Source organism: Rana temporaria, chromosome 2 (genome assembly GCF_905171775.1).
Source record: "Rana temporaria chromosome 2, aRanTem1.1, whole genome shotgun sequence".
Lineage (NCBI taxonomy): Eukaryota > Metazoa > Chordata > Amphibia > Anura > Ranidae > Rana > Rana temporaria.
The window spans coordinates 54,107,609-54,133,575 of NC_053490.1; the positions used below are offsets into that span (position 1 = coordinate 54,107,609).

The window sequence follows — 25,967 nt, forward strand, 5'->3', positions numbered from 1 at the left end:
ACACGACCGAGGAACTCGACGGGCGAACTCGTCGAGTTCCTTGTTAGGCTGTCGAGGAACTCGACAAGGCAAGTTTCTCCATTCCCGTCGAGGAAATAGAGAACTTGCTCTCTTTTTGGCTCGTCGAGGTTCTCGACAGTTTCCTCAACGAAAATGTACACACGACCGGTTTCCTCAGCAAAAAAATATCTCCCAGCAAGTTTCTTGCTGGTTTTTGCCGAGAAACTCGGTCGTGTGTACGAGGCCTGACGGGTGTGACGTGGTGTTATTGATGTACAGGCAGAGCATTGATATTTTCACCTAATTAAACACAAAACTCTTGTCCTCACTTACATACATATGGATGCTTTTGAGAAACCATTTTCTCAGTGCATAGGGAATACAGCACATGTGTTTTCTTGTTTAAAAGAAAATAAATGCTACTTGTAAATGAAATGTGGCGTCCCCCCTCCATCTGGTAAAGTTGATGTCTTTGAATTTGGCCAATGTTTTACAAACAAACGACGTGCTTTTCATAGCTCACCAGCCAAAGGCTTCTAAAGAGGTAAACAATAGGGATTAGATACTCTTGGTGGTCAGCAAAGCATTCTGTAGTTTTCAGTATCACTCAATATATGTTGCTCATGTGTTTTAGTGGATTAACAGAGGTTGAGTTGATTGGGACAGATCTTTGTGGTAAAAGTGTGGGGTCTTTACCTCCCACGGCGGATAGTACTTGGCGGTCCAACCACCAAAATGTGATTGTTCTTTAAGGCCTCGTACAGACGAGCGGACATGTCCGCTGGGATCATTTGGTCTGATGGCTGTACACACCATCAGACCAAATTCCCCGTGGACGGACGACGCGGTGACGTGGCGGTGACGTGCGTGAACCCGGAAGTTCAATGCTTCCACGCATGCGTCAAATCACTTCCACGCCATGCGCGGGTTCTCGGGCCAGCGGACATGTCCGATGAGTCGTACTGACCATCGGACATGTCCGACGGACATGCTTCCAGCGGACATGTTTCTTAGCATGCTAAGAAACATTTGTCCGCTGGAAACCTGTCCGGGCGGCCGGAAAATTGTCCGGTCGGCCCTACACACGACCGAACATGTCTGCTGAAACTGGTCCGCGGACCAGTTTCAGCAGACATGTTCGGTCGTGTGTACGAGGCCTTAGAGAAGGGCTTTGTAGAGGCGAGGGATTGAACTGGATTACTAAAAGCAGAAATGAACACTCAACTGCAACATTTCAGATATGGGGAAGGTTTACTGGTGCACATAGAATCTGGTGCAGCTGTGCATGGTAACCAATCAGCTTTTAGATTGCGGTCCTCATCCACACTGAACCCGCGCTGTATTTAGATTTTGTGCTGAGCTAGGCCTGACTAAACTTGTGCACCCCCTAATTTAAGTATGACCCACCCCCTTCCTGTCAAGGCCACACCCCTTTCTGTTTAAGACCCACCCTGACATTTTCGAGTGGGGACACTAGTTCTCAATGCCTGGGTGGGGGGAAATGGATTCCCTTAATTTGCATAGATTTCCTCTCACTTCCTGTTTAGCTATGTGGCAGAAAGTGAAGGGAAATCTCTGCAATGGGACAGGGATGGCAATAAAAATAAACTGACAGGGGCTATAACACTCCCTTACTCTATCCAAAATGAAAAAAAAAAGTGTTGCCTATAGTTCTACTTCAAGCACACATTTCTGATAATTTTATGGAGAGGACTAAGAAGATGTAACTATGCTAAAGGTACAGCAAAAAACATAAAGCACAGTGAGGAAGGTTTGTGGTCCAGGCTGATAGGACAGTCAAAAGTAGAAACAGCTTGCGTTACACCAACAGTGTAGCACAAGCCAGTGGGGACAATTTCCGTGCTGCCCCCCTGCAAAGTGCTGCCCTAGGCCTGGGCCTTATTGGCCTAGGCCAGGATACAGCGTTGCACTGAACGCCGGTTTGAAATCATGTTCAGCTGAACTTGCACAATTTCAAACCTGCATCTCAGTGCGCGTTTGGGGGCGATTTGAAAGACATCTATGCAGGTTCATGCAAAGATGTCTATTGAAGTCACCAAAAGTAGTGCAGGAAAAATTGGTTTGGCGGCGCAAAGTTGGCGTTGCACTGATTGGGACAGTGGTGTTGCCTTCAATAGGCTGCGATTTGGCATGCGATTTGACATGTCAAATCGGGCCGATGTGAACGAGGGCTTATTGTCAAGGCTTGATTGAACAAGCTGAAGTTAGAAGCTGATTGGTTTCTATGCACAGCTGAACCAGATTCTGTGTGCACCAGTTTTAGTAAATCTCCCCCTATGTCTCATAGTGTGAACAGTCATCTAAAGCAGGCCATAGATTAGACAATTTTCTTTGCTTCCACCGTGGGATTCTCCCATCAGTACATTTAGTGTTGATGGGGGAATCCCTCCCATAACGTTGCTGTGTTCTGCCCGCAGAGAGCCTTCTACTGGCAAAACACAATGGCCCAGATTCAGGTAGATCCGCGCAATATTTGCGTGGGCAAAGGGCAACGATTTTTGCTCTGCGCCCACGCAAATATTTCGATTTGCCTGCGATTCACGGAGCAGTAGCTCCGTAAATTGCGCGGGCGCTATGCTAATTAGCCCGGCGTAAGGGCGCCTAATGTAAATGATCCCGCCGGGGGCGGGAATCATTTAAATTAGGCGCGCTCCCGCGCCGAGCGAACAGCGCATGCTCCGTCGGGAAACTTTCCCGACGTGCATTGCGGCAAATGACGTCGCAAGGACGTCATTTGCTTCTAAGTGAACGTGAATGGCGTCCAGCGCCATTCACGAATCACTTACGTAAACGACGTGAAATTTAAATTTCACGAGCGGGAAGGGTGGCTATACTTTAGCATTGGCTGCTCCTACTATTAGCAGGAGCAGCCTTGCGCTAAAGTCGCCGTACGGAAACTCCGTACCTTGCGTGCGCAGGGCCCGCGCAACTTTTGTGAATCGGTGGTAGTATGCAATTTGCATACTATACGCCGATCACAATGGCCGCGCCCCCTAGCGGCCAACGCAAGAATGCAGCCTGAGATATGAAGGCATAAGGAGGCTTATGTCTGTCATATCCTAGGCTGCAGTCCGCGTAGCGATGTTCCTGAATCAGGGGCATTCGCTACGCGGGAGCAAAACAGCTATTGCGCCGCACAACCTATGGTTGCGCGGGCGCAATAGCTTCTTGAATCTGGGCCAATGATTACTGGCTTATAGCCTACAGCAGTGGTTCTCAACCCTGTCCTCAACGCCATTTTGGGAATTTCTCTTAGATAAAATAGCTGTCCAACATACCAAACCATTGACTCTGATTTAAAGCACCTGTGCAAGATAACGGAAAACCTGCAAACATGGCCTGTTTGGGGTACTTGAGGACAGGGTTGAGAACCACGGGCCTACAGCACTAATCATTCAGGAAAAACCCTAACAATCTGGTTGTACACAAGTCGATCAATGGATTGACTTGTGCACAAACAGGGTGCCCATACATGGATCAAAATTTGGCTGGTCCCTGCTGAACCGGCCGAATTTCGATCTATGTATGGCCGGCTTAAAGCGGATGTTCACCCTTTAAAACATTTTTTGACACTACACAAAGTCGCGCCATCCTACCGACACAAGGCCGGTGTTTTTTTTTTTTTTGTCAGCACATACCTGTTAATCCCGATTTTCAGCTCACGGCGATCCCGCGGGAGTGGGCGTTTCCAAGCACTGCCTGTGATTGACAGGCTTCCGAACGGCGCATACTGCGCGTCACAGGTTGCCGGAAAAACCCGAACGCCGGTGCGGCTCTATACGGCGCCTGCGCACCGACGTTCGGGTTCTGTCGGCAACCTGTGACGCGCAGTATGCGCCGTTCAGAAGCCTGTCAATCACAGGCAGTGCTTGGGAACGCCCACTCCCGCGGGATCGCCGTGAGGTGAAAATCGGGATTAACAGGTATGTGCTGACAAAAAAAAAAAAACACCGGCCTTGTGTCGGTAGGATGGCGCGACTTTGTGTAGTGTCAAAAAATGTTTTAAAGGGTGAACCTCCGCTTTAAGGCTGGCCATACATGGATTGTTTTTTTTTTTCTCATAAAAACAAACAGGTTCCCCCATCAATACAAGCAAGGTGGATGGTGGAATCCCTCCCACTGTCAGAATACAATAGTACATTGGATCTCCTTCCTTCCAATGTGCTGTCAGTATACACTGATCAGCGTTGCAGCGCTGTAGGAACATTTTTCAACAAGCCAATTCATTAGGCCATCTTCTCTGGAACAGAAATGGCCTTAGATGGATGAAAATTTGTCCTTTCCCGGCTGAACCAGTCAAATTTTGATCCATCTATGGCCAGCTTAAGAACTACAGGCACCCTTATTACATACCTCCCAACATTTTGAGATAGGACTGAGGGACACCTACTAGCAAACAAATGTAGGCATAGGACACGCCCCCTGCCACACACCTTAAAGAAGAATTAACCCAAAAAAGGTTATTTAAATCTTTTTTTTACCACTACGGTACTTTTCCTTTATATTTGCTTTTAAAATTCACAAATGCAGCAATTTAAAAATTGGATGAAAGGTTTAGCTCTGGGAAACACCCTTTAAAAGATAAGAAGTGCATTTTATATATAACTATATAGATCAGACCGAAATGAGGGACAAATGAGGAGGAAAGAGGGACATTGTTCAAAACTCAGGGACAGTCCCTCAAAATCAGTGACAGTTGGGAGCTGTGCTTATTATACTCAGAGTATTAAGCTGGACCCCACACCTCCCACCTTTTGCTCTTCACTACTGACCCATCACTGCCACGTTTATCCTATTGGTCCATAGTAAGTTTCAGGCTGCAGAGGGGTAGGCCATGCTTTACATAGCACAGCATTCCTGAATTTGGGGAATGGGAAACTGTATAAGAAATTTGACCAGGCATTTAGGCACCTGGAGATGTGTGTTATATCATACAAGTAAAGATTTAAATCTGAACTCCAGGCAGATATAAAAATGAATGCAGCTCTGTATTCAATAACACTGTGTATAGTTAAATGTCATTTTTAAATGCAAGCAGTGTACTGAATTGGACTTGGTATTAACCATTTGCCGTTCCCAGCGAGCTCAGACTGAGAGAGGAAAAAGCAGCACATGGAACCAATCAATTATGCTGCAGTACTCATGTGTTAAAAAGAGACATGCTGATAGGAGGGCATAGCAGAGTGACAGAGAGATGAGCTCATCATTCTGTTGGTTCTCCTTTCACTGTCCAGTCACAGCCTGGGGAAGTAACAAGACCTGTAGTTGTTGCCTAACTGCACCTGAGAAAAGTCAGGTCTCAAGCTGTAACAGACAGAGCTGATCTGTGTGACTGTGCTTTGTAAATCTCAGAACTAGATGGACAAAAATTGATTTTGTTTGGCAGATAGAACAGATTCCATTTGCATTTAATCTGTGCATGCAGCTGTTTTCTTGGAGTTTAGCACTTTTAGGGCTCATGCTGATGGGCGTTATTTTCCTGCATTTGACACGTGTTTGGAGCTAGTGATGATCCATACTGCCCTTGGTTGGCTTCCAGCAGATATCGGTAACTTCAAAGAAGTTTAGATGTTGAACCTGAACCCCACTGAAATCAATGGGAGCCAAGTCTGTCTAGTCAAATTGTCTTGGCTTATAGGCAAAGGGTTGTCAAAAATGGGGGAGGGGATAGAAAGGGGGGGACTGTGCTGGGGAACATGTAACATTGCAAAACATTCCATTTTGCCGGGTGCATTTTTAAATCTATGACATTTACAAAGAAAAAATTGTTGCATTTGCTACCTGGTGTCTATTAAAAAAAAACAAAAAAAAAAACACACTGAACCCTCCGAAGGTCCCCCAAAATAAGGCATCAGCTACATGAAAGAAGGGGCAGGGAAAAATGTCAGGTCTCATGGGCCTCCTTTGCCAAGGTTGTTCTGCCTTTCTCCTCTCCACTGATGTTCTCAATCCACTTCCATCCTCCACAATACCACGATATATGTGTAGGAATCTCTCTCGAAAAAAAAAAAATATATATATATATATATAGTGCTCTCCGTATGGGTAACTGTATTTTTATTAAAAATTATAATGTACTTAACGTATATATTGTGCTCTAATACTGATGCACATCAGTATCCAGGCATTTATTATGGATAACCTTCAACATAATTGCCACCTGCACAGTTTTGGGTTATCGGCGTGATGTCTCTGGCTCCTCCCAACATAGTGCGTCATCAAATCACATGACTTCATCTTGGGATGTGCAAGCAGCAGTAGTGACACTGGTCTTTAATGTCTGTTATGAGACCCAGAAAACTGCAGATTCTGTGGGTGGGTCTGTTGTCCAGAGCTCAGTTTGTGGAATCTCGATGTCAGTAGACTATCCCGCCCTCCTCTACACTCCCCTTGTCAACATATATTTTCTTCTGTGTATTTCTTACACTGAACTTCTGCTATGATCACTAACATCCAGTCAAAACCCAGAAGAGTCTCCACATGACTTCAGTATGCCCAATCATGCTGAGGTGTGGAGCAGCCAATCCTGGGAGAGCTGTAGAAGAAAGGACACAAAATGCCTCTCTCAGGCTTGTGCTTGAGATATGTAAATCACCTGTCACTCACAGCAAGGGGGAAGAACTGACTGTGTCTGTTTTTATCTCACTGAAAAAAGATAAGAGGATTTCTCAGAGCTGGAATAACTCTGCGTGGCAAGACTGGGCACAGATGACATGAAATCCTATCCTGTACAAGGTGCAAGCCTTAATTAAAAAATATAAAAGTGGGTTTACATCCACTTTAAGGTTTTTCACCTTAATGTATTCTATGCATTAAGGTGAAAAACCTTCTGTGCTCCAGCTGGCCCCCATATCCCCCCTTTTCCTTACCTAAATCCATCTGATCCAGCGATGTGCATGAGCACAGGGCTCCTGTGACTGTCTCTTTATTGGACAAATGAATAGCAGCAGAAGTGATTGGCCCCCACTGCTGTCAATCAAATCCGGTGACACGGGAGCGGGGGGTGGGTCCGAGTCCCACTGTCTGTGCCAATGGACACAACAGTGGGACTCGGGAATGAGCATGCACAGGTGCCCTCAGGGATACCAGCTTTCCCTGGGGTCAACTGATGAAGAGGAGGGGCCTGGAGCACCTACGGGGGACCTCAGAATAAGAGGATCGGGGCTTCTCTGTGCAAAACTATTGCACAGAGCAGGTAAGTGTAGGCATGTTTGTTTTTATACAAAAAAAAAAAAAACGTTAAAAACCACTTTAATTATTTACAACAATCACAGACATTTGGAGTTGATTGACTATTCTTTTTTACGTGGATTTATTATTTATCACTATTCTTAGCTTTAATAGTAGCACCACACTCTACCCAGAGTCATATATAATGGTAGTAGTAGCACTCTTTCCTAGAGTGACTGCTTTGAAGTTTTGTGGCTTTTATTGTAGGGATCATAATGACATCATTAACAAAATGTCCAGATCTGGTCAATATCATTGCCCAAATATTGCCAATGACCATACTTCCATGTTACCCCCACCCCTTTGCCTATGCAGCCAAGAATTCCTGACCATGTAAGCAATGGGCCAGAGACAGTGGTGACTGCTTGTGTAAAAAAATGAAACCTGACGTTGGTTTAACAATTCCCTGCTCACTCCAGCCCTTCTCCCCAATACAAGTCAGAGCCATGCCTTTGTGTAAAATTTCTATTGCTATCATGCTTTTTTGTACAAAGTCAGCTGAATTTAAGTGAATCAGATTGATTGAACATTTAAGCCTTTGCTGAATCTACTAGTTTTGTAGGACGCCTTGCATCTTGTATTTCCATCTCTTTGCCCTTTTATTTCATGACATCGAGAAAACACAGGAATGAAATAAGTAATAGGAATCAACTATTGACTTGAGTAGCGCGCCGAGAGTGGTGTTTGTTATGTCGAGAGCGGACTGAAGTACAAAATCTTACATTCACCACAAATTGCCTTCATTTGTTTTTGTCGTAGGCTGACTCCCTAATTGACAGAGAGCACCAGAACTTCTACAATGCTTCCCTGGAGTATATCTTTAAAGTGCAAGAGGTACAAGAAAAGAAGAAATTTGAATTTGTTGAGCCTGTAAGTATAATTATTATAAAATATTTCTATTATCCTAAATTTAAACTTTCTCAGGGCAAAGTAAGAGCATCACTTAAAGCGGAGCTTCACCCTAAAGTGGAACTCCTGCTGATCGGAACCCTCCCCTCTCCGGTGTCACATTTGACACCTTTCAGGGGGAGGGGGGTGCAGATACCTCTAAAGACAGGTATTTGCACCCACTTCCGGCCACAGTCTGCGGGCAGACTGCGGGCAGGACATCATCTCCCCCCCCCCTGTTGTGCTCTGGGAACACTCGACTCCCAGAGCACAGCGGGAGCCAATCAGCAGGCGCAGTGCAACTCGCGCATGCGCCATAGGGAACCGGGCAGTGAAGCCGAAGTGCTTCACTTCCTGGTTCCCTCACCGAGGATGGCGGGGGGGCAGCAGAGTGACGAGCGATCGCTCGTCCTCTGCTGCGGACGGCGCTAGACTCCAGGACAGGTAAGTGTGCCGATATTAAAAGTCAGCAGCTGCAATATTTGTAGCTGCTGACTTTATCTTTTTTTTTTTCGCGGACATCCGCTTTAACTTTATCCCTCCTCAACAGCATATACATATACTCACCCTTTGTTTGCTCTCCCACCTTCATCGTTCAGTGGAATACCCAAAATTCTTGGTATTGGTTGAATGGCTCGCCTTCCACCATGTGATAGCCCTAGTGCCCTGTGGTTGGCCCAGCGCTATCACATGTGGGCAGGGAAGGATTTCATAGTCCTATGTAAGCTCCAACATGTCGGTTTAATGCTTACACAAAGCAACGTTCCCTGCTTCCAGGGGCAAACATAGCAGCACAGGTGCCAGAAAAAAGTCATTTATGTAACCCTTTTATTTTGTCCTGTAAGGTCAAAGGTAAGGGTTACTTTAAAGTGCACCTGAACTCAAAAAGTGAACATTTTCTATTAAAAGGAGAATTCCGGTCAAGACCTAGCTACTCTTAAAAATGCTCCCTCCCCTTCCTAACACCTATCCTGACTAACCTCTGTAAGAAAGATCTGTATACTTACCTATTTTCAGGCGGCACCACTCCAGTCAAATGATCCAGCTCCCCTTTCTGACAACGGATGGGCCATAGGAGCCTATGGGTGATGCCACCACTCCCTGCCATTGTCAAGTCTTTTCTCTACTCTTCCCTACAGCCAGTGCTGGCTGACACGGGGGAAGATGTGACCAGAATGGGCTGATAATAGTAGATTGATCATTATGACGTAAGTTCGTCAAAACAGGTGTTAAGAGTGGGGAGGAGCATTCTTAAAAGTATTTAGGATTTACCTGAAATTCCACTTTAACATGTTAATTGATCCTAAGTATTATCCTTTTTTTTTTTTTGCAAAATGTATTTATTTATTAGGCTGGTCTTTATTATTCACATATGTTAAAAAAAAAAAAATGAATTGAAAGGATCTCCCTTTCTGTAGGCTGGCCAGTACCAGCTCCATGATGGAGGGCTGATTTTATTTTTATTTTTTTACTTTATATTTTATTAAGTTTTAATTGATACATACATAATAAAAACAATACATTTCCCTCCCCAATGGGACTATACTTTACCATATTTACTCATTCCCTTCGTACTCCACCTCCCCCAGCCCCTCCCTTACCTATCCCCACCTGCCTCTTTCTCACCCACCCCCCTATACCCCGTGCTTATACTCCACTACTTACTCTTGATTTCACTGTATCTCTAAAAGATACCCTTTGTCTTGAAATCCTCCTGAAAAATTGCACTGCACTTCCTGGTATCTGATTGTGTCTAGGGCAGTGATGGCGAACCTTGGCACCCCAGATGTTTTGGAACTATATTTCCCATGATGCTCATGCACTCTGCAGTGTAGTTGGGTACCATGGGAAATGTAGTTCCAAAACATCTGGGGAGCCAAGGTTCGCCATCACTAGTCTAGGGACTCCTGTGTATCTGCACTGTGAGGGGGCTTGTAAATGATTGAGTGTTGAAGCCAAAGAGTACAAGTCCTTGCCCTGCTTCTTTCTACCAGAACAACAACCCTCCTGCTTGAGATTTTAATCCTCCGCCATCTTGTGCCCATCTCCTTGCAAGAGGCCTCCTCATGACATTCCCGGCCATTGACCTTTATATCCCAAGGATGGAATGTTCACACAAAAATGTTAGGTTTGCTGCACTTTACTGATGTTCTTTTAAGATGGCATTTTAGTCACATCACATAGATATACTATCCAAGGTCACTTGACAGCATTTCGGCATATATAATGGATGAACCACAGCAGTCACATGTGGAAGCAGCAAAGAGTACACTTTAGTAAGCCAACTTTCTTACTCAATCTTTCCCTTCCCGGGGTCATCGGTACTCACTTAGAGGTTCCTGGTTTGCCTTAAGCTGTCAGTATCCAGCTTGCTGCTCCCTACAGGTAGCCTTCCTGAGACAGGATCATTGCAGTTACCTCTGGCTTGGGTGCACTTCTCCCAGATCCTTCAGGGGGATAGCTCGCTCTAGCCTCCTTCACCATAAGAATCAGGATATCCACAGCTAGCTCTTCTGGGTGCAGGTCTCTAACTCTTCCTGTCCTCCAGCCTTGTCTAGGGTCTCAACTAGTTCACAACATCTGCCTGATGGTCCAATCTCTGGCTCCCATGCCCCAACTGCACTAAGGTTCCTCCCAACCTGGCATTTATATGGGTACTGACACACACATAACATCACTACAACTAACTAAAAGGGACCTTGCACCTAATTGTGCTTTTCCCTGTTACCAGCACTACCACCTAGTGGCAGACTAGCTAACTGCACCTGCTTACATGCCATTCATTTTACTTCTTGCTGAAGGCTCTGATATGAGGAAGCAAAGCCCTGTCTCTAGCAAGATGGCTGCCTCCACAAAGAGACAGTGCAGATCAAGGCATGATAAGGTCAGCAGTGGAGAAATATCAGCTGCTGGGTGACCGCAGACAATACTGGTGAACAGTTCTTTGCCCTCTGCTTGCTTATTCGGGGACAGCTTTTAGAGCTTGGTTTACCTTTAATGCATTTTCAGTGAGTTTACATTTTAAATTGCTGTAATCATTACCGGAGTGTAACTTTTTTTTTAAAACTGAACATTTGCTTATTTGTTGTTTCTTATTCAAATGCTGTAAATAGACGCTGCTAGTGGCTATATGTACATCAGCTATGCACGTGCTGAAGTGCCGAGATGAAATATTTAGTAATAATAAGCCACCTAGAGGCTGTGTATTTCTTAATGAATCCTTTTGGGTTCAGGATGACCCATAGACGTAGACTGGATAAAAGGAAAACAAAGTCACTGTTCTGCACTGTTCAGACTTCTACATAAAAAAATATGTTGATCTTTTCTTCCTAATATATATGTAAAAGGCAAATAAACCGTGTTCCCTATAAGGCAGCACAGCGTGGTGGCGTGCTCTGAAAAAAGGACAACATGCAGTACTTTTTTTCAGCACAGCGCAAGAACTTATTAAAATTTTGCTTGTGACATTTTAATACATTTCTAACCAAATAGAAATAAAAAGTGTCAATGCGGCAGATTCAATGCATCGGCACTATTCTTCTGAGTACATACCAGCAGCCATGTGTTAAGTGCAGCTGCTGGGGTGGACGAAACCTTTATTTTTTGTAAAGCCTAAAAATTTTGCTGTCTATGATCCTCGGGGAAGATTTCTCTTCACGTTCTCTTCTGAAGACGCACTAGGAACGAGAACGCAAAAAAACATCAACAGGGAAAACCTGTGTGTGTTACCAACACCCCTATATATAATAGGAAAAAGAGGAATCCCCCAGGGTGGGGCTTTAACAGTAACAACTCATTAATTCAAAAGGCGTAATAATAACAATAAAAGTTTAATTATACAATAAGTACAAAAATATAAATGTTAAAAACAAAGTTCATAGGTAGGTGTCTGACTGGTCCACAGGGGTTGATTCAGGCCCTACGCGTTTCGAGACCTTGTACCTTCATCAGGGGCCAGTGTCCATGTGGGGTCGCCCAGAGGCGATTCAGTTCGCATGTGTTGTGCTATATAAGTTTCTCACTTTCTCACTTACTCGCACTATATATAACATAAATTGACATGTTTCAAAATATTGCAAGAATTGTCTTTATACATAACAGGAGAACATTGAAATTACATAGTACATATATCATACCCATCACCATATGTATGAACTCATGACAGAGCCGGCAGACGTCAAAGCAGTGGCACAAGAGGCCCCTTAAAGAGGAAAATAGGGGCACACAGTCGGGCAGGAAACCTCCCTCTCTTCCAAGCAAGCCCAAGGTTGTCACGCAGGTGCGCAAAGCGTATATGTCGTCCCACTATAGGCAAAACAATATATGTCTAAATAGACGTACTTTTGAATTAATGAGTTGTTACCGTTAAAGCCCCACCCTAGGAATAATAGAACTCCCTTCCACCTACAACAGTTGTTTCAGGAACAGGCGCCCCCATTGAATGATTTACCCTCACTTCTTATTCTGGTGACAACTTTTTGAAATCTCAGATTTCCACTCACTTTCTATGGCTGGTATACACAATAAGATTAATAGACGAATGATCATCTGTTTTTTGTTTTTTTCATGCATTCATACTAGTCTCATATCAAAACTAAATGAGGTTACTAATGAAAATTCTCGTACGACAATATAAAAATTTGGAAGTGATATATTGTATTTTTGGACAACTATACTGATTAAAGCGGGGGTTCACCTGAAAAATGTTTTTTTAAAAGTCAGCAGCTACAAATACAGCAGCCGCTAACTTACACTTACCTGTCCCAGTCGCTTGCCGAAGTCGAGCGGTAGCTCAGCTCTTGGCTTCCCCCGCCGCCATCCTCTGTAAGGGAATCGGGAAGTGAATCGATGCGGCTTCACTGCCCGCTTCCCTACTGCGCACGCGCGAGTGCAAATACCTGTTTTATTCAGGTATTTTCTCCCCCCTCCCCCCTGAAAGGTGTCAAATGTGACACCAGAGGGGGGAGGGTTCCGAAAAGCGGAGGTTCACTTTTGGGTGAACCTCCGCTTAAAACGGAAATTGTACAATCAGGTACGAAACATTTTCGTGCTTGTGCCATCGGATTATTTTGGATCAACTGTGGTGATCGACTCTCGAAAGCTGTGTACTAATGATCAGAGTATCGTACGATCGCTTCAAATCTGTATTTTTCCATACGATTTTCTGATTGTGTGTACGGCCTTTATAGAAGAAAAAAACCCTTGTGTTGAAACCATGCGCTACCTTTTTGAGGAGGGAAACTCTGCTTTATTTTGTATAGCTGCTTTAAGATAGTTTCCTCATTCAAGTTGTTTAGTTCTGGGCATCCCAAAGAACTCGCCAATCCCTATCCCAGTTCTACAAAACAATAAAAATAACAAAAATAAAGACACTATTTGCCTGATTACTGTCTGAGGACTAAGTGAGATTTTATGCATCTGGCTGAAAATACCCAGTGCTTGGCTGCTTGCTCCATCAAGGGATCAGAACCTGGGATCAGATCTGTGGACCAAGTCAGGGGTCCGCTACACTACCAATATTTAAAAAATGCATGCAATGATTCTTGAAAGAATGCATAACGTACGAAAGCATGGGCTCATAACTGGCATTCTCATGATTACTCTCTGTCTTGTCTTGATTATTATTTTCGAAAATCATTGTGTCTTCCTGTGGGCTTCCTGTCTGCCACGTCTTCATAACTATCAGCAACGAAGCTGACTTTTCATAGTGTTATCTGTTATCTAATCTGTGATTATTATTTTAAAGACAGTCCTATATTTGTGCTAGAATTATATGTAAAATGTTGCCCTGAAATCCTAAATTGCCTGGATCATAGGAGGCTTTAGACCACATTTCTGTAATTAATTTGTCGGTCTAAAACCAGCCTCCAGTACTCTTTGCATAAGGTAATTGCAGTATAGCAATTCCATAGAACACTGTAATGTGCAAGCATACTGGTATTCCTGTCTACAACTATATAATCATTATGAGGAATATGGTCTTCAATAGAGCACATCTTGCAGGCAGAGGTCACTTCATGGAATAAAAAGGCAAATATGAGCCTTATGTAAGAAATGGCAGGTGATGGGACCCAAATTTATATTTAGTGTTAGTGGGGAAAGTTTTAAAGCTCATACAGCTTTTTATTTATTTAAAAAAAAGACTTACACAGCCTCCACGACTTATAAATGTTTAACATCTACTTATTTATTCATTTTCAAGATCAAGTTGTGTGATGACAGCAAATTCATTTTCGCTAGTTGCACACTAAATCTTCTCCCCGCCAATCAGGAAGCAGGTCTGAGACCTGTTTCCCGATTGGCCAAAACGTCAGGCGATCCTATTAAATACCTGGCATGGAGCCAGGGAGGAAGCCGCTGGAGCCAGAGAGGAAGCCCGCCACCCTGGATCTGCTCCCCGGACAGGTGGCACTGATGGGCAGGACTGATGATGAGGTACTGATGTGTTATTCACAGGTGTTATACTGCTGGACACTTATTGGCACTGTAATAGGCACTGATTGGCACTGTGGTGGGCACTGATTGGCACTGTGGTGGGCACTGGCAGTCTTTTATTATGGGGACACTGCTGGGCACTTATTGGCATGTAATTGGCTCATCTGAGGGGGCTGTGCTGATAATCAATGTGCTGATTATTGCCGATCAGCTCTCCCTGTCAGTGCGAACCGAGGAATGCCGTCTACCGGGACTTCCTTGTTCACGCGATGATCAACTGTGATTGGTCACAGCTGATCACGTGGTAAGAAGCCTCTGACAGAGGCTCCTTACCACAATCGGAGATGCGGCGTGTCGGACTGACATGCCACACTTGCCGCGCTGCGCGCCCCCAGGGGTGTGCGCCGGCATGTTATCCTGCTGGACGTCATATGACGCCCAGTCGGGATAACAGAGCCACTTCCCGGACGCAGGGCCGATCCGCCCTATAGGCTCACTATGTAAGCCGTTTAGGGCCCCGCAAAGCTGCGGAGGGCCCACCAAATTACTAGAGGCCCCGCCTGGTGAGAAGTAATTTTCGGGCCCCCAATCAACTCGCTGGCTCTCACTTTAATGTAAGATGTCATGTCGGCAGCACCCACCCCCCCACCCCCGGTTCTCAACTTTAATGTGACATGTCATTTTGCTTAGGGCCAGGGCTGGACTGGGACAAGAATTTGGCCCTGGACTTCATGCAGACTGGCCCACTTTAATTCAATAAAATGCTGCCCCCCCCCCCCCCCCCGAAAAATCACGCCCACCAAAAGGCCCCTACATCCATTATTGTATATCATGAGAGGATGAGAGAGAGAAAGAGAGAGAGAGAGAGAGGTGAGTGTAAGAAAAAGAGTGAGTGTTAGAGAGGGGGTGAGTGTAGGACCACTGTGGCGTTTTTTTAGGCGCTTTTGGGCTAAAGATAGCGCCTGTAAAGCGACTGAAAAACGCTTCCGCTGCAGTCCCAGTGGGAAAGCCTGAGTGCTTTCACACTGGGGCGCTGCCAGGGCATTACAAATAGTCCTCCAAGCAGCATCTCTGTTTTAAAAAAACGGCCCACTGAGCCATCGGCCCACCGGGAAACTCCCTGTAGTCCCTATGGCCAGTCCATCCCTGCTTAGGGCCCCAGGGAGGTCAGGATCGGCAATGCCCGGACATCCACATGCTATTGACTGGACGGGAAGTGGTTAATTTCATAAAGCATGTCCAAGATTTATTCCGCTAAATCAACTACATTCCCTATCTGGATACAGGAAAAAATATGAGTATGATATACAGTATTTAGATATATTCTTTTACACAAAAAGAAATTAAAGCAGCTAGTATAAAATGTAGGCCATACATATAAATCATACAAATAAAAAAAAATGCAGTGCTGTCACTTTAAATAATAAATGTCTCTCAGAACCTTAGAAGGTGCAATTAGTCTTATAAAACATCACATAGGCATGCAAACACATATGGAAAATCACTGGAGGGATTTGCCAATCATAAGATCCAGAACAGATGCTAAAAAGTCCATACATTTAAAAATAAAGGGATTGCTGTATGAAGAAAACCATGTAGGCAAAAATACCATCCACAAGCACCAACACACCAATCGTGAAGAATCTTACCAGAGATATTTGGCTAACGGCCAAATAGTGCAGTATATGAATTGCAGGTAAGGTTTAGGCCCCTTCCACACTGCAGCGATATAAAAGTCACATGACTTTAACCACGATTTCTGGAATGCCTGTGTAAACTTGAGGTCTACGGACCTCAACTCGCATCAAAGTCGGGCCAAAGTACTACAGGGACTACTTTGAAGTCGGCACGTTTCGAAGTCGCGCATATTTGAATGGTTATCATTGGAAATCACGTCCTGCGTCTTTGCAGTCCCAAGTTGCAGGACAAGTTGCACAAGTGTGAAAGTGGCCTTGCGTGTAAAGCATCCGTGGACACAGACCTGCCATCCTCCCACTCTGCTCATTGTGGCCCGCGACCAGTTATTATTATTATTTAGGTACTTATATAGCGCCATCAATTTACACAGCACTTTACATATACAATCTACATTCACATCGGTCCCTACCCACAAGGAGCTTACAATCTATGGTCCCTAACTCACATTTATATACTGGGGGCCAATTTAGGCAGAAGCCAATTAACCTACCAGCATGTCTTTGGAGTGTGGGAGGAAACTGGAGTACCCGGAGGAAACCCACACAGGCACAGGGAGAACATGCAAACTCCAGGCAGGTAGTGTCGTGGTCGGGATTCCAACCAGCGAACCTTTTTACTGATAGGCGAGACTGCTACTCACTACACCACTGTTACCAATTTGCTTAAGTGGCCCTCGCTCATCAAAAGGTTGGGCACCCCTGTACTAAGGAAAGTATTTAATAATAAGCTAGTATGTGGTGCATACTAGCTCATTATGCTTTTGCCTTACAGGTTTTTTTTTTTTTTCTTCCAGGGCATACAACGGCTTTAACACCTTTTTTTTCTCACAGGGTGGCTGTGTTTTCCTTTTGTTATCTTAAAAACAGGTTCACTTTAACCACTTGCCGCCCGCCAATGACAGATTGACGGCGGCAAAGTGGTTGTAGAATCCTGACTGGACGTCATATGACGTCCTCAGGATTCTGAGCCGCTGCGCGCCCCCTGGGGAAAAAAAAAAAGTTGCAAAAAAAAAGATGCCAATCAGTGCCCACAAATGGGCACTGACTGGCAACATAAGTAAATCAGTGTCGCCCCACAGTGTCCATCAGTGCCACCCCACAGTGTCCATCAGTGCCACCCCACAGTGCCCATCAGTGCCACCCCACAGTGCCCATCTGTGCCACCCATAAGTGCCACCCCACAGTGCCCATCTGTGCCGCCTATGAGTGCCCAGTGCCGCCCATCAGTGCCGCCTATGTGTGCCCATCAGTGCCACCTATGTGTGCCCATCAGTGCCGCCTATGAGTGCCTATCAGTGCCGCATATGAGTGCCTATCAGTGCCGCATACCAGCGCCGCCAATCAGTGCCACCTCATCTGTGCCCGTCAGTACTACCTCGTCGATGTCCATCAGTGCCATCTCATCTGTGCCCATCAGTGCCACCATATCAGTGCCCGTAATTGAAAGAGAAAACTTACTTATTTACAAAAAAATTTACAGAAAAAAATAAAAACGTAATTTGTTTTCAACATTTTCGGTCTTTTTTTAGTTGTTGCGCAAAAAAATAAAATCGCAGAGGTGATCAAATAACAACAAAAGAAAGCTCTATTTGTGGGGAAAAAAGGACGCCCATTTTGTTTAGGTACAGTGTAGCATGACCGCGCAATTGCCATTCAAAGTGCGACAGTGCTGAAAGCTGAAAATTGGCTTGGGCGGGAAGGTGCGTAAGTGCCCTGTATGGAAGTGGTTAAAGATAATGCATAACAGAAGACTGGACACCGAGGCACATACATGATTCATATTTAGGTCTCTACCTCAATTGGATTTTTAAGACTTGCTGAGTGGACGTCCCTTTAAAAAAAAAATGTAAATAAGGATAAAATAGCCAATAATAAACCTCCTTGGATTATTCTGTGAGTATTATCTGTATTACCCAGACTGACTAAAGGCATAAGCTCTCTACAGGGCTAAAAAAAAGAAGTAATAGGAAGAGAAATAAGAGAGTTCTGTAGAGTGAAGGACAAACCAGGCATACTTCACTTTTCAGCCCTATATTTCTTAGATCTGTCAATGAGCCATTGTGCTCCAGTCTAAACTTGGCAAGTTCTGCACAGCATCGCCATGCATGAAATATTGATTTTTTTCACCCGTGCCGCCGCACACTGCCTTTTAATCCACAGTAATCACAGCAGTAGGGGTTTCTTTGTTGGTGTTTGGAGCGGATTAGAGGGCATTGCATACAGAAAGTAGACTCAGCAAATGAAAGACTCGGAGCGTTCTGCTATAGTCACATTTGCTGATCACTCTTCATTTCAGATGAGAGATGGTTTTATGATAAGGGCTAGAGAAATATATTGATGTGAGATGCTTCAGCTTGCAATGCTCAGGCTTGGCCAAGGTTGCCGGCAATAGGTAATTGGAAATATACGGGACAAGGCTGGGGCAAATTGAGCACAATATAGCTGTTCTCATCCAGATATATAATGCTGTGAAAAACAAAACAAAAAAAATCTTTCTATGTATAGATTGTAATTCTATCCTTACATTAAAAGCAGACATAGTGCTAGTTACTCATAAGTGCATCATGCTTACTAGTGCTGCATAAGCTTAGAAGTGTAATTCCTTAAACACAATTCAGTGTCTAGGTCAGTGGCGGCTGGCTAGGTTCTGGGCGGCGGCCAGCAACCTCCCCCTGGCGGCGTGGCACTAACACCCTCCCCAAGTGCGCGCATCTGCCAGTGGGTCCGGCACTTACCTGGATAGATAGATCCAGATAGATGGGGGGTGTCATCCAGTACAATGGGGTCCGGGTATCGGCTCCAGGTTAGCGGGTGCGGGGTCTGGGCAGCAGCTCCAGGGTGGCGGGTGCAGGGTCTGGGCAGCAGCTCCAGGTTAGCAGGGTCTGGGCAGAGGCTACAGGGTGGCGGGGTTCGGGCAGCAGCTCCAGGGTGGCGGGGGACGGGGGGGGGGGGGGTATTGATAGTGTACATAGTGGGGGTTAAAGGCAAATCTACTTTGCACTTGAAATTGCAGTCGCTGTAGATCCGATGGGGAAATGCAAGGAAAATAAAAAAAACAGCATTTTAGCTTGCACATGATTGGGTAATAAAATCAGAAGAGCTTCCCCTCATTTCAGATCTACCCCTCAGATTTACAGCGACTGCACTTCCAAGAGCACTTTTAGGGCAATTTCAAGTGCACTTTGCACGTGTAGTCAGTGCCGATCCTGACCTCCCTGGGGCCCTAAGCAAAATGACATGGCACATTAAAAATGAGAAGCGGGGGGCACTGATGACAGTGACATGTCACATTAAAGAAAGTTAAGAAGCGGGGGGAGGGTGTGTTCTGCTGTCGGAAATGACATCTTACATTAAATTGAGAAGCGGGGGGTGCTGACTTGTTACCTCTTCTCCCATGCAGCCAGCGTGTTGAGAAGCGTGGTGAGGGGGCGAAAATGACTTCTCACCAGGCGGGGTCTCTAGTAATTTGGGGGTCCTTCGCAACTTTGCGAGGCCCTAAGCGCCTTGCATAGTGAGCCTATAGGGCGGATCGGCGCTTTGTGTAGTGCAAAGTGGATTTGCCTTTCGTAAATAACCCCCAGTGTGTGTATATAAGCTGCATACACATACATGCACTTACCTATGGTGTGCGACTTAACTGTCATCTTCAGTTTTTCATGTCCCTGCTCCTGCAGACTAAAAAGCCTAGGAGTGGCAGCTGCACATACTGTATATGCTCCTTCCCTGGGGGCAACTCGCCCCTGCCACACTCACATTGCTCCCACACAGCATCAGATGAATTAAGGACACAATGTGGGTGACTCCAAATGACATCCCACATGCCGCACTTGGAATTCTTGGAGATATACCGGTTCCCGTAATGAGCCAGTGATCTGCCGATATGGTTCCTCCTATCGGTATGGTTCCCCCCTTGACGGCGCAGTCCGAGCCAGCGGAAATCTCCGAACATGATCAGCTGTTTTCAGGTGTAGCAACAGGTCCAGGGCGACGTGGAATTTGCTGCAAGTGGCCAGTCGCTCACTCAGCCTCTTGGCTCTTTCTATAACATCCTCCAAGTCCATGGGGATGGTAAGGAATGAGGCTGGATGCCGCGCATGCGCCATGTACACCTGAAGAACAGCTGATCAGGTTCGGAGATTTCCGTGGGCTTCGTCTGCGCCTGCGCAGTCAAGCAGGGAACCATATCTATACTATAGGGGAACTAGCTTGACAAGACACCGTTAACCGGAAGCAAAATCCCAGCATTGCCGGGTCAATTCCAGCAAGTTCCCAGTTATGGCCATTTGTCGCATTACCATGAGATTGATTTCTAAGGAGAATCTACGACACTCTTTATGAATTCCAGGGATTACGTTTACACTGAAGGATCTGGGGGTTTTAGTTGATCATAAGCTCAATAATGGCATGCAATGCCAAGCTGCGGTTTCCAAAGCGAGCAAAGTCCTTTCTTGTATTAAGAGAGGTATGGACTCCAGAGACAGAGATATAATTTTGCCCCTGTACAAATCATTAGTAAGACCTCATCTGGAATATGCAGTTCAGTTTTGGGCACCAGTTCTCAAAAAGGATATCGGAGAACTGGAGAAAGTGCAGAGAAGAGCAACCAAACTGATAAGAGGCATGGAGGAGCTCAGCTATGAGGAAAGATTAGAAGAACTAAATCTATTCACTCTTGAGAAGAGGAGAATTAGGGGGGATATGATCAACATGTACAAATATATAAGAGGTCCATACAGTGTACTTGGTGTTGAGTTATTCACTTTACGGTCAACACTGAGGACAAGGGGGCACTCTTTACGTCTAGAGGAAAAGAGATTTCACCTCCAAATACGGAAAGGTTTCTTCACAGTAAGAGCTGTGAAAATGTGGAACAGACTCCCTCCAGAGGTGGTTCTGGCCAGCTCAGTAGATTGCTTTAAGAAAGGCCTGGATTCTTTCCTAAATGTACATAAAATAACTGAGTACTAAGATTTGTAGGTAAAGTTGATCCAGGGTAAATCCAATTGCCTCTCGGGGGATCAGGAAGGAATTTTTTCCCCTGCTGTAGCAAATTGGATCATGCTCTGCTGGGGTTTTTTGCCTTCCTCTGGATCAACTGTGGGTATGGAGTTGGGTGTATGGGATTGTATTGTGTTTTTTATTTTGTTTGTTTATTTTTTTTGTGGTTGAACTGGATGGACTTGTGTCTTTTTTCAACCTGACTAACTATGTAACTATGTAACTATGTAACTATGTAACTGTTCAGAAATCGCATATTTGTAGTACCAAACGGCAGATGGAAGGTAACAATAGGCCAGATTGTGGACATTTTAAGCATAACATAGTTACATAAATAGTTTGGTTGAAAAAAGACACAAGCCCATCTAATTCAACCAATAAAAGAAAACAATGTGATGAAAATCCTAGATGGCAACCCCTCCTGTTCCAATCATGTCGCAGAATGTAACTGGCGGCTGATTGTTGGGCTCGCATCGCTTTTGTCTCTCCATATAAACTGGCAGCATTGTGCAGTTCAGGAATAAAATGAACGACATTTATACAGCATTGATTTTCTGTGTCATATACAAAATATCAGCTTTATAAAGCATGAGTGAAATCTCTTTGATAGAACGGTTAGTATCGCCCTAGGCACTTTGGATTAGTGTAAAGTAGAAAATAGCGTCTTGAGATGGGGATTTGAACACTTGTCAATTGTTAATTCTAGCCGTGGAGCCGCACACAACTTTTCGCTTTCTCTTCTACGGTTAGATGTAACGGGATGTAATTGCGGCAATTGTGGTTTTAATTACTAACAGGTGTTTTTTGTTCATGAGCAGGATGCATAATATCACAGTAGTTTCTCATTATTTCCAGATCAGCATATCATCCATTAAAAAATAAACATCTCTTTTTCTTTTCTAAAACTAAACTTCAGGTAAGAAGCTGAATACAAAGTTGAAATCCAAATATAGGAAATGTTTTACCTGGGAAAGGATTTGTATTTCTGTCCAGCCAATCTTCATGATGCAGCCCCCCCTGCCAACAGCATAGCAAGGCCACAGACCTTCACTACGACAGCACAGCTGAAAGAAAAAAAAACTGTTATCTGATTGGACAGTAAAAGAACAGCAGCACAGCTGAAAGAAAAAAAAACTGTTATCCGATTGGACAGTAAAAGAACAGCAGCTCAGTGAATGAATGAATGACTTGTATAGCGCAATGCATGCGAACTGAATCGCCTCTGGGCGCTTTTTCCAGCCAGTATCTGCTTGGTTGGTGCGGTCATTTTTACCCCGTAGGATCATGACACGCTAGGGACACACAGTCATACATATATACTGGGCCAATTTGGATGAGATCCAATTTAGCTACCAGCATGTCTTTGGAGTGTGGGAGGAAACCGGAGTACCCGGAGGAAACCCACGCAGACACAGGGAGAACATGCAAACTCCAGGCAGATGGTGTCGTGGTTGGGATTCGAACCAGCGAACCTTTTGCTGCTAGGTGAAAGTGCTACTCACTGCACCACTGTGCTGCCCCTAGTGATTGGGACTCTGCTCACCCCTCTCTCCTTCTATCAGCATATTGCACAGCCGCAGACCTTGGTTGGCTGCTACTACTGCCTCGCCCTCTCCCAGTTGAGCTTTACTGTACAGCAGTGGTGGCCCAAAATGCAGGTGCGCCGCCCCCCTAATCCATGCGTCTGGCCCCCTAATCTACATATGCCAGACACATGGGGCTAGATTCACATAGCCCGTCCTAACTTTGCAGCAGCGTAGTGTATCGTGTTTACACTACGTCGCCGTAAGTTAGCGAGGCAAGTACATGATTCACATAGTACTTGCCTGCTAAGTTACGGCAGCGTAACCTAAAGCGGGCGTAAGGGCGCCTAATTCAAAATAGGCTGAGGGGGCGTGTTTAATGTTAGTTTTGTTTGACCTGACGTGATTGACGTTTTTTTGGAACGGCGCATGCGCCGTCCGCCTACATATCCCAGTGTGCATTGCGGCAACGTATGCCGCACAGGCCTATTGGTTTCGACGTGGACGTAAATGACGTAAATCCCTATTCACGGACAACTTACGCAAACAATGTAAAATTTCCGAATTTCGGCGCGGGAACGACGGCCATACTTAACATTACTATTCCAGCTATTTGATGGAATAACTTTAGGCCTGATAATGCGTTACGTAAACGGTGTATCTGTACAGCGTCGGCCGGGCGTACGTTCGTGAATAGGCGTATCTAGTGATTTACATATTCTACGCCGACCGCAATGGAAGCGCCACCTAGCGGTCAGCCTAAATATTACACCCTAAGATAGGAGGGCGCAAGCCGTCCTATCTTAGATAGGTTTAAGTGTATCTCTGTTTGAGAATACACTTAAACTTAGGACAGCGCAAATTCCGAGTTAGGTCGGCCTAACTCTTACCGAATCTGGTCCATGGATTCCAATGTTTTTTTTTTTTTAGAAGCACATGATTAGAGCCAGAGGCTCTAATAGGCTTCAAACAAGTGTGGGCTTGGGGCACAGAGCCCAACCAGTTGTGTGACGATATCAAATGAATCCAATCATATGTTATTATTAAATTGGCTGCTTTTATCTCATTGAACATTTAAATTATTTGACTGTCCTTTCAAGACTGTCCCGATAAGCGCTTTCAATTGTGGTTGCTCCTGAATGTTTTTACTAATATTCACTATTGTCTTACTGATTCTCCTCCCGGCCAATCAGGAAGCGGGTCCTGAGACCCTTCACCTGATCGGCCAAGAGGAGAAACGATCCTATTGGGCGCCTAGGAGGAGATGCAGGGAAAGGCGCCATAAAGCACCAGGAGGAGGAGATGCCGTCTGCCACCCGAAGGAAGCACTGCTTGCGACCTAGATGGGGTAAGTGCAGGGCTGGTGACCAACCGACCAGCCGCCACTGCTGTGCAGGGAGGGAGGCTGATATCAATGCACATTTGAGTATGTGCATTGATTTTGTTAAATCTATAGCCAACTGAATTACCATATTTATCGCGGTATAACGCGCTCCCGTGTATACCGCGCACCCCTAAAGTTTTTTTGTACTTACAGTTTTGGTGTCTTGCGCGGCGTCCATCGGTGGCCTCGTCGGGTCCAGCGTCCTTCTGCGGCTTCGGATGTCCTCTTCGGCGGGTCCGGCGTCCTTCTGCGGCTTCGGGTGTCCTTCTGCGGCTTCGGGTGTCCTTCTGCGGCTTCGGGTGTCCTTCTGCGGCGGGTCCGGTGTCCTCTTCGGCAGGTCCGGTGTCCTTCTGCGGCGTCCTCGCTCGTTTCCCGCGCCGAGTTTTGAACACTGCGCCGACCTATACGAGCGCAGTACACTCGGGTATAGTCGGGCAGTCTCGGCAAGTTCCGCGCTCACGTCCTGGACGTACAGGACGTCAGCGGGGGTAGCCGAGCATTGCCCACAATACACGAGTGTCAGAGCACTCTGACACTCGTGTATTGTCGGCAATGCTCGGCTACCCGCGTTCAACAGTGGCACAACAGTAAAATCAGTCTGTATATGCAGTAAACATAGGTGTGCGCACAGGGTGTGCCAGGTGTGCCTGGGCACACCTTAATCATCCTGGTGGTGCAGATTCCCCCTGAACCCCCCCCCCTTCCCCGCGAGCCACTGGCTTCCCTCCTCTCCTCTCCAGCCAGCTGGCTGCTGCTGCAGGCAAAAAGGGGGATGTTTCAGAATTGAGAGCAGGGGAAGGGACCAGTAAGTATGACATTTACAGGCCCCCATTCTTTTCTGAACGAACACAGTGGGGTTGATTTACTAAAGGCAGTTGCATTCTTCTAGTGCAGTTGCTCCAGAGCTTAGTAAATGAGCAGAAGCTTTGCTGACATCTATCATCCAATCATGTGCAAGCAAAAAAGCATTTTTTTTTTCCTGCACGTGATTGCAAAGAATACCCAAAGTGAAGGTTTACCTCATTTACTAAATTCTGGGGCAACTGGACTTGCAGAGTGCAACTGCACTTTACAAAGTGCACAGTCTATTTGCCTTTAGTAACTCAACCCCAGTGAATGGTCTAAAGCAATCACTCACTGGGGGTTATTTACGAAAAGGACAATCCACTTTGTACTACAAGTGCACTGCAGTCGCTGTAGATCCAAGAGGAAGATCAAAAATCTGCTGATTTCATCATCCAATCATGTGCAAGCTAAAATGCTGTTTTTTTTTATTTTCCTTGCATGTCCCCCTCAGATCTACAGTGACTGCACTTGTAGTGCAAAGTGGATTTGCCTTTTGTAAATAACCCCAAGTTAGTTACCCCCACTGTGTTCATTCATAACTGAAGCATAGTAAACTGTGTTAAAACACCCCCTAGCACTTCTGGCTGTGACTATCTTGAGTAAGGGCAGATGATTCCTGTATCATTTATTTCCTGGAATCCATCTGCGCATGGTTCAGGCATAAGGGTGACCACATTTCCAAACTACAATTCAGGGACACCCCTCCTTCCCAAAAATCAGCTTGTGCTTTAACGAATCACAGTGAATCACAGCACAGTGATTGAACAGCAGAGCGAATCCTCCCAGTAAATTGTGCTAGGGTCACCGGTCGACAGTGCAAGTGTACCTGTCAATGTTCCGGTCACCAGATCCCCGGTGGTTCGTTCAAGCCCTTTTGAATAACCTGCCTCCGGGTTCTCCTCAAGCCGATTCCCCCATCGAACGGCACCCAGCCTGGGATCTTCT

General features: G+C 45.4%; 1 protein-coding gene across 1 annotated transcript in view; it reads left to right on the forward strand.

Moving 5' to 3' along the window:
* ARHGAP42 (Rho GTPase activating protein 42) overlaps positions 1-25,967 on the forward strand; it is a 520,987-nt gene that overhangs the window by 363,833 nt on the left and 131,187 nt on the right. The window contains exon 6 of the mRNA XM_040340188.1: positions 8,011-8,121. Within this exon, the coding sequence (XP_040196122.1) occupies positions 8,011-8,121 (111 nt within the window). The remainder of the gene's footprint in view (positions 1-8,010; positions 8,122-25,967) is intronic.